At 35.6% G+C, this 14,377-nt stretch overlaps 1 protein-coding gene across 1 annotated transcript in view; it reads right to left on the reverse strand.

Annotated features, from left to right (window-relative positions):
- Positions 1–413: 413 nt before the first annotated feature.
- LOC149797206 (uncharacterized) overlaps positions 414–14,377 on the reverse strand; it is a 35,958-nt gene continuing 21,994 nt past the window's right edge. The window contains exons 6-7 of the mRNA XM_089961895.1: positions 4,652–4,843; positions 414–714 (exon numbers count right to left, since the gene is read on the reverse strand). Of these exons, the coding sequence (XP_089818021.1) occupies positions 521–714; positions 4,652–4,843 (386 nt within the window). The 3' untranslated portion in view covers positions 414–520. The remainder of the gene's footprint in view (positions 715–4,651; positions 4,844–14,377) is intronic.

A 14,377-nucleotide genomic window follows, 5' to 3' on the forward strand; every position in this document is an offset into this window, starting at 1 on the left:
TGCATGTTTGATACTCTCTCAGAGCAACGAAGATGCAGAACGATCATTTCCTTTGCTGAGAAAAATTTGACAATCTCTTCTGGGAAGAACAAAAGTACTATCCGTTATCTTTGTGAAGGACCATTTCATTTTATCGGAAGGTGTAGAAGAGAAATATCCTGGTTTGAAAAAAATTCAGCCTTCTCAAGAATGTGATGGTTGGTCTCTTAGGCATGCAAAGATAAGACCACTCAATTTGAGGTGGAGGCTAGAACTGTCCAATGGATTTTAAACAGAAACCTGGTGTCATGTTTGTATGGTTTATATGTGTGTGTGCGTGTGTGTGTGTGTATGTGTGTGTGTGTGTGATGATATCTAACAAAACTAAAACTATATGATAATTGTTGTGAAAGTGTATCAAATGCTTCAAAGAAAAAATTTAATTTTTTTATTCAAATTAAAATTTCCTGTTATTTTCTAAAGGTACAACCGCATCACAAACTGCCTGGATTGTCATTGTACATTAAAAATTTCTGTCGAGTTATACAAATGTTTTGATAGCTTGCTGAATTCGTTTGCGGCATATTGGACATTTTCGGAAGGCAGGTGCACATTTCTCACAACAGACTAAATGACCACATGGAATAAAAATTACTCTGACTGGATTCTCCATGCAGATTTTACATGTTGTTTGCTCCTTCAATCTTTTATTTTCCTCTTCCAACTCTACTGGGTCTGAAAAACAAGAGACCCACTTTTTGTTGAGCCCAACTTTTATTCATCTAGAAAGTAAAAGCCTATAAAATTTACCATAATAAAAAAAATGTAACACTGAGCTCAATCTTGAACATCTGAAATTGAACTTAATCTAATGAAGTGGCCCTCAAAGGGACTGAAGCTCTACTGGGCACACAAAATTCCAGGAATTTAAGATAAGACCATTTCTTACTCTTAACTGCTGAGGTTGAAACCATCTCAGATATTCTTCAGCAATAACAAGAGTTTCAAATTAGCTGCTGTAATGGACATATAGGATATTAGATTGGCACAATTTTCATTTAGGACCAAGTAGACATCACAGGAGTCTTACATTTAAAACCACGTCAAGAGGACCATCCATTCAGGTGAATTAGTGACAGCAAGATTTCCAAGACATCCATTTTACCAGCTATACTAGATGTACGATTGGTACCACCTTCGTTTAGGACCAATTAGGTTTCATACTGGTGAAAATGCCATCTTGATATAACCATCCATTTGTAAGGAGCTGAGATATTTTCAAGATTGCCACTATGATGCCCATCTTGAGAGCCATTTTAATTTAAAACAAACGAGATACTTTAAGAACTTGACTGATGAAAATCCCATTTCATTTATGACTTTCCATTATGAATGGGTAACAAAAATAAGATTTTTAACTTAGCTGCCATTAGAAGTTTGCAGTATTACTGGTATACTAGCTTACCGTATCTTTTCTTGTGGTACCATGGTACTTTTATAGTTTCCACCTCTTTTCTGGTGGTACCATGGTACTCTTTCACTACACCAGTACTTGATAGTTTCTACCAGAAATAAATGTACAGAAATTCCCCAGTAATTTATTTTACTAATGTATTGATGTTAAAAGCACAGTTTCATTTCTCATAATGTAATTCAATTTTTTTTTACAAAATGGTTGTTTTTGTTACAAATTAAATGTTGAATATTATAAATATGATTGCATTTATGAACCTTTAATATATGCAAAGATGGTGGCGGAGTGGGATATTTGTGAAAGAGTTTTGGGCCAAATCCAACTTTTAGAAAACATTCAGATTAAAACAAGAAAGAATTTAAAAAAATCATTTGTTTAGTTATTTACTAACCTATGTTAACGTGTTCAGGACATGTATTACTTTGTAGGACCATGAATCATCCAAAGACTTTCAAGACAGCAAATGTTTTGTTTCAACTTTAAGTAATCTTTCTAATTCATTATATATTTTCTTGTTTATTTAGTTAGTGTGCTTTATGCTTAGTGGCCCTTAGTCATCCACATCAAAGATAACCTGTCTATTCCATCAACAGTGTAGCTAGTAAATTGCGGGCCTCGGTGTCAACACTTCCCATTTCCATCAACAAGCTCTCTGATGTCAGCACAATGTCTTATACAATGTGCCAGCTATAGTGCAAGTGTAATAATTCCACTCTAACTTACAGAGTTTAGGTAATAACTTGTATAATAATTAATTTACACATAGCAAATTCATCTACTACATGGTACTGACCAATTCATTTTATAGTGGAGAGGGCAATGACTTTTTGGGGAGCAAAGATAATTTTCTTTTTATCAAGAAATTTGTTGTTCTTCAAATAATATAATGAATATAGTATATAGCATGGTGATATTTTTGTTATAAACCAGAGCAAAATACTTTTTAAGCTATCCGAGCTAGATCTCTTAAAAATAATTCCATAACCCTGACAAAGAAAATTAAAATTGTAGGTCCCCATTATGACTGATATGTATCACAGCATGTTAAAAAATACCATGGCACAAACTTTTTCATGATACCCAACTCCAGCTGCCACAGCAGCCATATAAAATATCTAATGGATAACCATACAGCAAAAGACGTTTTATGGGGAAAGCACAATGTGGATATGACCAGCTATCTAGGAGCAGTGACAGTATGATTTTTAAGATGGCAATTGTGGTGGGCAATTGTGGTGGACATAATGGAGATCAGATAGACATCATATTCATTTATAATCAGCAAGACATCATTCATTCTGGAAAAATACTGATAACACGATTTTCAAGATGGTCACTGTAGTGTCCATATTAGATATCAGACCTACTCCATTTTCATTTAGGATAAAACCTGACCTCTTGTCAGTATGACTTTCTATTTAGTATACATGTGACAGAACCAAGAGGCAAACCCAGGACAGATCAGGAGATTAACATGGAAGGACAGACAACTGAAGACCATCTCATCAGCTCACCTGGTCAATGGCCAGTAGAGCTCAGAACCATAGCACTGCTTAACATAAAAAACTTCAACATTAGCTTAATCTAAAAAGCTTTGAATATTGAACCTAATCAAGGGAAGGGATGGACACACATGTACGGATATGCATACAAACACCAGAATGAATGCTGCTGAGCTTCATGAAAGGTAGGCTTAATAAAAATTGTGACAAGCTTAAAACCGGAAATTCCAGGAAAATAGCAATGATCAATTCTGACTACAAATTTGTATGGTATGATGCAAATGTGCAATGTTTAGACATCTTCACATTTTTTTTGGTAAAATATAAAACACCACATTAGAAACATAACTGCTAGAAATCAAGATATGGGGAATGGAAATTACTTTTGTAATATGTAACACCTACAGAACTTGTAATGATGAAATAAACAAATCAGCTGACAAAAATGCAAGTAAATGAATAACATCCATAAAAACTGTTTTTTGTGACTTCACTCTGCCTACTGCCATTATCACAGGAAGAGTGCTAAGTTAATAACAGCAGAACTGAAATATTTGGCTAGGTGAAGAAGTTTTCATTTTAGAAACAGAACTATATTTACATAAAACCTGTACTATTTACGAATCATTTCCCCGAGATTCTTTTTACAATGAATACCATTTATACCATATGCTTAGGTCTGTCACTGTAGCCTACTTTTCATAACTGACATTAATCCAAAGTAATAAGCCAAGTGGTCCTGATATTACTCACCTTGCTAACGTAATATAACCATTGACCATTACACTAAGCAGGCCTTTGTAATTTTGTAAGAACATAACCCAAGATTTGAACAATCTTCCAACCTCTAGATCTTATTGATTTTACCTATTTCTTCCAATCTGAAATTTTTTTCTTGCCAAAGTTAAAGGCATAAACCTTATGCATCCCAATAAAACTCATCCAAGATCTTGATGACATACACCCATTTACCAGGATAAGAAATATAGCCTCCACAGAAGCTGTTGCTGATGTGGGTTTAATGCCATTTATCGGCACATAATAGGTTATACATGGTGGCCAGTATAACTGCTGGAGGAAGAACACAGAAAAACTCTGGGAAGAACCACTGACCTATGGGAAGCTGCTGGCAAGCTTTCTCACATAGGCCAAGCTGGAACTCGAACCCACATGGAGGTGAGATGGCAGTGATTGGTAAAAGCAAACACTTTCGACCATTTGGCTACCCAAGGCCTCCCTCTAGAAAAGAAACAAGTTTAACCAAACAGATGCAAGATACTCCATTCATATGCACATGTCTCATATGTTATAGACCCTAAGACCATTCTGATCAAAGCTTACTTACCAAAAGTGAGAAAAATACAATCTAAATTCAGTTGATAATAAGCTCCAGAGTGGTAACAAGTGCAATATCACCTCATTAACATGCATAGATCTCACTCATTATTGAACTTGTCCAAGATCTTGAGGACAAGATCTTTCTAAACATTCAGTACATGAATAAACAGCACATGAACTGTCTAATTGTTTAGCAAATGTATGAGAAGAACAAGAATTCTAATCATTTTGCAAATGAATGAGAAGAACAAGAATTCTAAACATTTGGCAAATGAATAAACAGAACATGAACTTTCTAAACTTTCTGCACATGAATAAACAGAATGAGAACTTTCTCAACATTAGGAATATGAATTACCTTTATTTTCTATCTCTTCAGAGTCTAAGGAGTGAAATTCTTCATCTTCAATGGCTTCAGCAATGGCACGAGCATTGGAGCCTGGTTCCTCTGGGTGACCACCAACAGCCCCAATAGGTCTCTGCTTTTCTTGCTTGGACAGCTCATGATTTTGTGCATGGCTGTCTGCATTCACATTGGTTTCTGATGCTCCTGATGAGAAAATGCAAAAGAGTTCTTCACTGCAACTGTGTTCTTACACAAAATAGGAGCATATAATAATTAGCCCTCTAAAATGAAGTATATCCTATAGTTTTCCTCAGTATAAATACTCCTCATCAAATCCCATTATCTCCTTTACCCAATACTGAAAAGCATCATTATAATCCCATTATTTCCCTTACCCAATACTGGAAAGCATGATTAGAATCCCATTATTTCCCTTACCCAGTACTGAAAGGCATGATTAAAATCCCATTATTTCTTTTCCCAATATTGAAAGGCATGATTAGAATCCCATTATTTCCCTTACCCAATACTGGAAAGCATGATTAGAATCCCATTATTTCCCTTACCCAATACTGAAAAGCATGATTAGAATCCCATTATCTCCTTTACCCAATACTGAAAGGCATGATTAGAATCTCATTATTTCCCTTACCCAATATTGGAAAGCATGATTAGAATCCAATTATTTCCCTTACCCAATACTGAAAAGCATGATTAGAATCCCATTATTTCCCTTACCCAATACTGAAAGGCATGATTAGAATCTCATTATTTCCCTTACCCAATACTGGAAAGCATGATTATAATCTCATTATTTCCCTTACCCAATACTGAAATGCATGATTATAATCTCATTATTTCCCTTACCCAATACTGAAAAGCATGCTTAGAATCCAAATAACAATGTACACAAATTCAGACAACTTTCTTTGAAAAACAGTTCACATATTCTATCTATAAATATCGTAGCAAACATTAGAAGTGTTATTATTCATTTTAATAAGATGGAAGTGATTTGATGAAAGTAGGAAGGGACCTTTGAGGTCCAACCAAAAGCAGCAGTTACCATTAGAGCTGACAGGGACAAGAGTCAAACCAGTAGAGGGAAATTCCCTGGTCCCTGGCCTCTAATGACACCCCTGAGGAATGAATGTAAATCATTTAGCAAATGAATGAGAAGAACACGAACATTCTAAACATTTTGCAAATGAATGAGAAGGGAATGAGAATGTCTTTCTCTCTCTCATACATACTCCCAAGCACCTCAAAGACCAAGGCCCAAGTCACAAGCAAACACGCATGATGCCATTTTCCTCTTTTTGCCATTTTTTTCACAAAATTATATAATACTGTAATTAATTTATTTTTGTGGGAACAAATATTTGTGGCTTTGCAAAAAAGACATTTTCAATCATACATAAATTGGTGGATTTGAGAAGGGAATCCTTTCCATCCACTAAAGAACCAGTTTGTTGGGACTTCAAATTCTTGGCTTGTAACATTCACGAACCAGACAAAAATTGATATTCTATGAAAACTAGTCAATTTTTAGTATAAGCAAGAGTCAACGGGTCTGATACTACTGTTTGAAAACAATTTCCAAGAATTCAAAATAAGAAAATGTATTGTTTTTAACTGCTTAGTGTGGAAACCCCCTCTAATATTCTAGAGCAGCAAGACTTTCAGGGTAGTGTCTGTGGCAGCCATATCAGTTGTTGTAAGAGTATTGCTATTTTTGGTTACAAGACTTCTGATGAAAACCCCATGCAAATATGACTTTCCATTCAGCAGAAGTATCAATAACAAGATTTTCAAGATGGTTCCAGTGGTGGCCATACTGAAAGACAGACCAACACCATGTTCAATTAAGCTAACTAAATGTCCCGTGTTTTTGTGAAAATCTCACACTAATATGTCTCTCCATTCTGGAGGTGTAATGATGAAAAGGTCTTCAAGATGGCTGATGTGGTGGCCATATTGGATGTCTGAGCAGCACCATTTTCATTTAGGACCAACTAGACCAATGGAGTCACAGTAGTTCAGCTGATAGAATTTAGAAAAAGGATATCCCATTAAGGTGTTCTGGTCTTGAGCTAATTATAGCAAGAAAGGGGAAGTGTGGTGAATTTGTACAATACTGAACCTAACCTTGACCATTAAGATAACACCCTCAATCTGGTATGCAACACATTCTAGCGATATCTAAATGTTAAGTTTCATTCCTTAATCTCAAACAGCTCAAAAATTATACAGCAGACAGTAAAGAGTTATGGAAACAATACATATGAGCTAAACTTTGACCCTGAAGATAGTACCCACAATGTGGCATACAAGACAATTTTGACCTTGAAGATAGTACCCACAATGTGGCATACAAGACAGTTTTTAATGATGATGCATAAATATACAAAGTTTTGTCCCTTAATCTAAAAAATCTGTAAACTTGTTGAGCAGAATAGAAAGTGTTATGAAAATAGAAAATATTGGCCATGGATGGGCAGAATAAAGGATGGGTCAATGGAAACAGATACACAGTCACCTGCTTTTCTGCCTAAGGATCACATAAAATCTTCTTTGTCCTGCAGTGAATATCCGGACATTTAGAAATAATTACTTTTCTCTGTCAAAATGATTTGTGAATTAACGAAAATTATAAATTTTCCAAAAATATTTTGTCTTTATTCCAGGATTGTGTATTGATGAACCCAGAAAGTTCAATTTGGTTTGGAATTTTAAGGCACAGCAACACAAGTAGGTTATTTAGTGCTAAAGCAATAAGAGTCAAGTGCCTTGCCTAAAAACACACCCAAGTTCAATGATAGAACTGCTCTAGGTATACATGGTTGCATTCTATCATTGCTTTCCAATAAATAAATAAAAACACTTTATGACAATGTTTCAGTGATTACTTTTACAAATAAAGATTTCTGGTTAAATTTTTTGTGTGGTTTTTTTTGTTTGTAAAGCTATATCAGTCGATTAATCATGTATACGAAATACCATTGGCAACAAATGTGAACTGGCTGTACCTATTTTAATTTACTTAAACTCTGTGAAAGTTCATTAACCTCAGAAGATATGTTGCTTAATCTATTTAGCAAGGAATTAAAAAATAAACTTATAAACCCCAACAAGTGAGAATCATCACTGTAAACTTGTCTATAAACATGATCCAGATTATAATAATATTAATCATAATGTGGACTTAGTACAACACCTAATCTTTAGAAGCTCAAAGTGCTTTGCAATATTAGATAACACTGAAATACATACACAGCAAGAAGATTACAAAAATAAACACCATGAAATTAAAAAACAAAAACATGTTGACAATAATTAAGAAAGTAAAGTCTAGTGGAAATAGATGAGTTTTAAAAGTGCTCTTGAATGAAATCACAGTGTTCCTGTGTCTAAGATCAATGGGCAATTCATTCCACACAGCTGGGCCCTGGTATGCAAATAAATGTTGTCCGTATGACAGTGGGAATAATGATAATGCAAGTATTGGAAGAGGAGCATTAAGTTTCCTGATGGTGTATACACATAGGTGATGTCAGACAGGTATAATGGATTCTAGCTAGTCATTGCAATGTAGCATAGTCAACATATTTTGTCTCTGATTCTGGATCAGGATGGCTTCAGATTTATCAACATTCATCTGCAACTTGTTACAAGTCATCCATGACTTCACACTGGAATTGCACCTCTCTATGCCTTGGATGGTGGCCTCAACTTCAGTTGGGCAGCTAAACTGATATATTTGAGTGTCATCAGCATACAATTAATGAGACACCGGACGGTGATGCAATGGAAAACGAGAGTGGCTGAATGCATAGAATGAAGAGAACAAAGCCAAGAGTAGAGACTTTTGGAAAATGAAAAAATCTGGCACAATTCTTTTATATTTTGGGGATGGATACAAATCTGTATTGGAAATGCATGTTTTAAAATTTCTTTTTTACTTACCCTCATAAGAACAAATCCAACAGTAGTGTCACAAGCACACATGACATACCATCAGCAGGAAATGCTATCTCTTTTACAAATGTATATATGACAGCTTTATGTCACTCAAATCTGTAATGCCATCTGCTCAAATGCTAGAAGGATCATCATGAAAACACCTGGCCAAACAAACCACACCCTCCTTTGCCAAGACTTTAATAACTGCACTGGTTTTTGTTCTGATACAACTGTATTTCTTGGCAATAACCAAATCTGCAACCATCATGTAAAACATATGCCTGGCTTCATCATGACTGCATTTCTACATTTATTACTGACATCATTTCCAGCTCTGAAAGAATTTGGTGCAAGGAATAGAGCCACTGCCATGATTGTCTGAAGAAAGTGTATAGCTATGTGCTTTGACATTTTCACATGTTTCTCATAATTTGTTTGTCCACCGCAATTAATGTCTGTTCTACACCAAGTGCAAAATGCAAACTCATCATCAAGTCTAGATTTTGTTGTGCCATGAAAATCTTCAGCGAACTTCTCACAAAATTTCTGTTCATGCTTTCTTCTTTTTTGTCTTGATTACAAATCCCACCCATTTTTGAAAAATCCAACAGTTCATGGCCAACTGGTGTCTGCTAGACTCAAACAGGGGAAGAAAACAAAATAAAGGCTAACCAAAAGCTACATATAATTGTAACCAACAAAAATTCAAAATTCAACCAACAGAATTGATGGCTTTCTGTTTGCTCTCAATGGATGATTTTTTCCAAAATGGTGGACACATTATGAAGAAAGGACATCTGCTTGATGGTTAAGAAAAGGCCGAACACTTCCACACATTTCTGAATGGCAGAAATATCAGATTTTTTCACATTTTGATCAAAGCTTGGATTTTTCTTGGAAGGATGGACTAATTCTTGAAGCTGCTTGATCAAATCCGAGATGTTGCCATCTCTGTATAATTTAGAGAATTCACGAGTTGTGAAGCGTGTCAGCTGTTTTTACTGCTGCATACTGGCAACATCTTCAGTTAATCCAGGCAATAATATGGATAACCAAAGCAGTTTCACAGTCCAACAGTCATTTATTGAAACACCTGTTGTTGAGTAAGGAAAAACATTCTTTAGTTTAAGTTCTAATTTCAATATTATATTACTCGCTGGCTTAAAAAAATGTACCGGTGTTAAGACATTGTTTTGTACAACTGGAACTTATCGCATAGTGTCCAGAAATTATCGTGTCAGAATATTTAGGTTAATTACAGTAAATAAAAATGCATTCCACAACAGAATTTTTTTTTACATATATTAATTACAAGATATGAAATTAATGAAACAGTGTTAATTATATTATATGCTACATGATCCTCACAGCAATGATTTATTGTATTTATTCAATGTTATTTAGATATTCTGTGTGTCACATGCTCACAAGAACTTTGTGCTACTCATTGACATTGCTGTAAGTTATGTCACATTACAATTTATGTCAGTGTGGTATATTACAGTACAAAAGATTATTGTAAGACATTACACTAATAAATGTGAACCTTATAATAAGCATAACGTATTGCAATTTTAATTATCCTACTTTGGATCAATGCAAGCCAATAGTCAACTAAATTAAAGCAAGACACTAGACACCTGAATCAAAGCAAGACACTGGACAACTAACTGAATCAAAGCATGATACTAGACAACTAACTGAAACAAAGCAAGACACTAGACAACTAAATGGATTAAAACAAGACAGTAGACAACTGAATCAAATCAAGACACTATACAACTAACTGAATCAAAGCAAGACACTAGACAACTGTCTAAATTAGAGCAAGACACCAGGCAACTGACTGAAACAAAGCAAGACACCAGGCAACTGACTGAATCAAAGCAAAGCAGCAGCAACTGAATCAAAGCAAGACACTTCACAGCAAACTGAACTGAAAGACACTACAGAACTGACTCTGAACAAACCTCTGACATCTTTCATGTCCTAGTATCAGATAGAGCAAATGCTGGATGGAACATGCTGTCTCATGCACTTTCATGCAACAATGTATCTCCCCTCCAACCATCTGCCTTGCAAAAGCTTCAGTGCAATGCTTTAATATTGCAGGCCTTCCAGCCATATTTTACAAATATATAGGTATTTTATAGGGTAATGGGCCTAAAAATATATGGGGCAAATAAAGGGAAATAATAACAAATTGGGAATGATAAAAAATGAAACAAAAGGACCTAACACTTATGTGTTGAATGTATCCATCATGATGAAAATAGACTGGTATGCCATTTGCTGTCAAACATATAGGGATATCTATTAACAACAAAAATCAAGCCTCTAGCACACCTGCAGTCTATATTTCCCAAAATTTTGTATGCGAATTTGTTTTCCTGCTAACTCTTTGTAGAAAGGTTGCAGCAAACAGTTCTGGCAAACTTCTGGTACAGTTTTGGCAGACATGTGGCACATTACTGCATAAAAGTAGTTGGGTCATGGCTACTTTCTGGCAAACTTCTGGTTTAGTTTTAACTTTAAATTGACCTTTTTCTTACTGTAATAACTCAGCAAGATGACAGATAAGATGCTGTATTGACATCTAAAAGACACTGATGATATAACCTTGTATAACTAATTTTGTAAAAAAATATGACCTCCAAGTGTTCATCAGCCAGTAAGATGCAAGATCACCTCATTGATAGGCATGGATGGCACTCACACTCAAACTTGTATGAGATCTTGATGATATAAAGCTTATGTACCAAATCTGATAAGAAATATGGCCTACTGAGTGCTCATGAGCACTGCCAATCTGATGCAAGTTCACATGATTAATATACATGGATTCTCTCATCATAAAAATCACCAAAGATCTTCATGATTCAAATTTACACACCAAATCTAATCAAGACCTTATCAGAAATATGACTTCTGGAGTGTCCATAAACTCTGCCAGTCTGATAAAAGATGACTTTAGTAATGGTGTGGATATTCCTCATAATCGAACTCCTAACATCTTGGTGATATAAGCTTACAAACCAAATCTGACCAGACATTGACCAGAAATATTGCCTTAGAGTGTTTAAAAGATCAGCCAATCGGATGCAAGAGCATCTCATCAACAAATGTGGATGGCACTCATAATAGAACTCATCCAAGGCATGGATAATAGAAGCTCTGATCAGTAAAATCTATTCAGAAATAAAACCTCTTGAGTGTTCACAAGCTGAGCCAATCATATGCAAGATCACCTCATTAAAACACACGGATGCCACTCATAACTGACCTTATCCGAGGTCTTGATGATATAAGCTTACAAAACAAATATGATAAAAATCTGATTGGAAATTAGATGAGAGAAGTCACAAGCAAATGTTGGTGGAACACAAAAGGTGCCAGTTTCTTTATTTGAAGTTTGGGTCTATTTACTCTCAGCATAGAAAACAACTGTGAACCTGGAATCAAGGCAACTCACCAAATATCATCATCATGGCAATCTTTTCCAGCTCTGGTTTGTAAATTGAGATTTTCAAATATCACAATCAATAGGACTATATCCAAATTTTGTACAAAAAATATATTTCAGCTTATCTGTTAACCATATACCTCAATGCAACTTTTGCTTTTAGGCTGTCGCTATATATCTACCAATACCACTAAGTACAGTGTGCTATGAACACAACATATTTTTACCTAAATGATGCCATGCATTTAAGCTTGCCTCCAAAATTAAGAGCAGTGTTGTTATTGTTTTGGGTTTAGCACCATTTCTCAGCGCAAGACAGGCTATACATGGCAGCTTGTATAATTAGTGGAGGAAGAACTCTGGAAAACGATGGCAAAAACCACAGACCCACAAGAAGCTACTGGCAGCTTTCTCAAGAAAACCCACATGTAGCACTAAATCATCCAAATTTGATAAATTATCAAAATCAGTCTTGCTGACATCAATACTGGAACTTGTACATGGCTTACTGAAGCCTTCACAGTCATAATTCTAACCAACCAAATTCTAGGAAAGGCCCATTGAAGTCTTCTTGTGAAAGCCCTATCATTCCATTGAGGAGAAGTAGCAATTACTGGGGGTCCCGAGTGGTCTAAAGGGCTCTCCGTTATGGATCACTGCCATCTCACTTCTATCTGCATCGGTTCGAGTCTAGAATTCAGCCAACGTGGGTATGTGAGAAAGCTTGCCAGTAGCTTCTCGTGGGTCAGTGGTTCTTTCCGGGGTTTTCCCGGGTTCTTCCTCCACCATTAATACTGGCCACCATGTATAGCCTATCGTGTGCTGAAAAATGGCGTTAAACCCCACAACAACAACAACAGCAATTACTGATATTCAAATTCGTTACCGTGGTGGCCACAATGTGTATCAGATCAGCACCTTCTTCATTTAGGACAAACTAGACACCACAAGAAGTGAAAAATCAATGTTGATATGAATTTCCTTTAAGGATGAGTAGTAACAATATTTTCAAGATGGCAACTGTAGTGGCCATATTGGATATCAGTTTTGTACAATTTTTACTCAAGACCAACTAGACGCAAGAAGTCTTCCAGTGAAAATCCTATACAAATATGGCTTTCTGTTCTGAAGGTGTAATAATAACAGGATTTTTAAGAAGGCTGCTTTGGTGGTCATGCTGGATATCCACCAACTAGACATCATAAGAAGTCTTTTAGTAAAAACCTCATGTTGATATGATCATCTATTTAGATGGAACTGTGATAACATGATTTTTTTTCATGATGGCTACTGTTGGTCATGTTGACTATCTGAGCAGAATATTTTCTTTCAGGATCAACTAGACATTATAAGACATCTGGTGAACACCCCATCTTTATATGACTTTCCACCGAGGAAGAATAGCAATAACAAGATTACCAAAATGGTTGCAATGGTGGCCAAATTAGATATCAGACTGGTGCCATTTCCATTTAAACAAACCAGATATAAAAGAAGTCTTGCTGCTAAATCCCCATGTTAATATGACCATCCATTCAGGTGGAGTAGCTATAACAAGATTTTCTAGACAGTCACTGCTGGCCATATTGGTTTTCTGTGCAGAAATATTTTCATTTGGGACCAACAATTCATCGTAAGTGCCATTATGAATTTCTGTCAAGGAATTGAAACAATAAAAGACTGTCAGGCTGGCTACTTTGGTGGTTATACATGATGTCAGATTAGCACAATTTTCATTTAGGACCAGCTTGACATAATAAGAAGTCTTTCAGTGAAACCCTCATGTTGATATCATCATCCATTCTGAAGAAGTAGCAATAAAAATGTTTCAAAGATGGCCACTGCCGTGACCATACTGGATGCCTCAGCTGAACCATTTTCTTTATGACCAACAAGACATTATAAGAAGTCTATGCAAATCCCATGTCAATATGATTTTTAACTCAGGAGTAATGATAATAAGACTGTCAAGATGGCTGCAATAGTGGCCATAGTGGTTATCAGACTGGTATACTGTTTATATATTTTTTTTTTTAACCAAGATGTGAATGGACAGGTGGAAAAGGGCAACAAAAAGGCTGATTCCATGATTCACCATGACCAATCCTCATACTTGTTATTTGACATATGACCCAATTTCGATGACCACTAGAAACATGAACAAAAATCATGTGCCTCTCACAGATTGTTACCACATAGCACCATTTTCATTTTAGGACCAATCAGACATCATAGGAAGTTTTTTTTTATACTGAAATACCCATAATGATATGACCATCCACTCAGAAGTAGCAGCACGAGTTTTGAAGGTG

The sequence above is a fragment of the Sinohyriopsis cumingii genome, chromosome 6 (genome assembly GCF_028554795.1).
Source record: "Sinohyriopsis cumingii isolate HCF-2022 chromosome 6, ASM2855479v2, whole genome shotgun sequence".
Classification (NCBI taxonomy): domain Eukaryota; kingdom Metazoa; phylum Mollusca; class Bivalvia; order Unionida; family Unionidae; genus Sinohyriopsis; species Sinohyriopsis cumingii.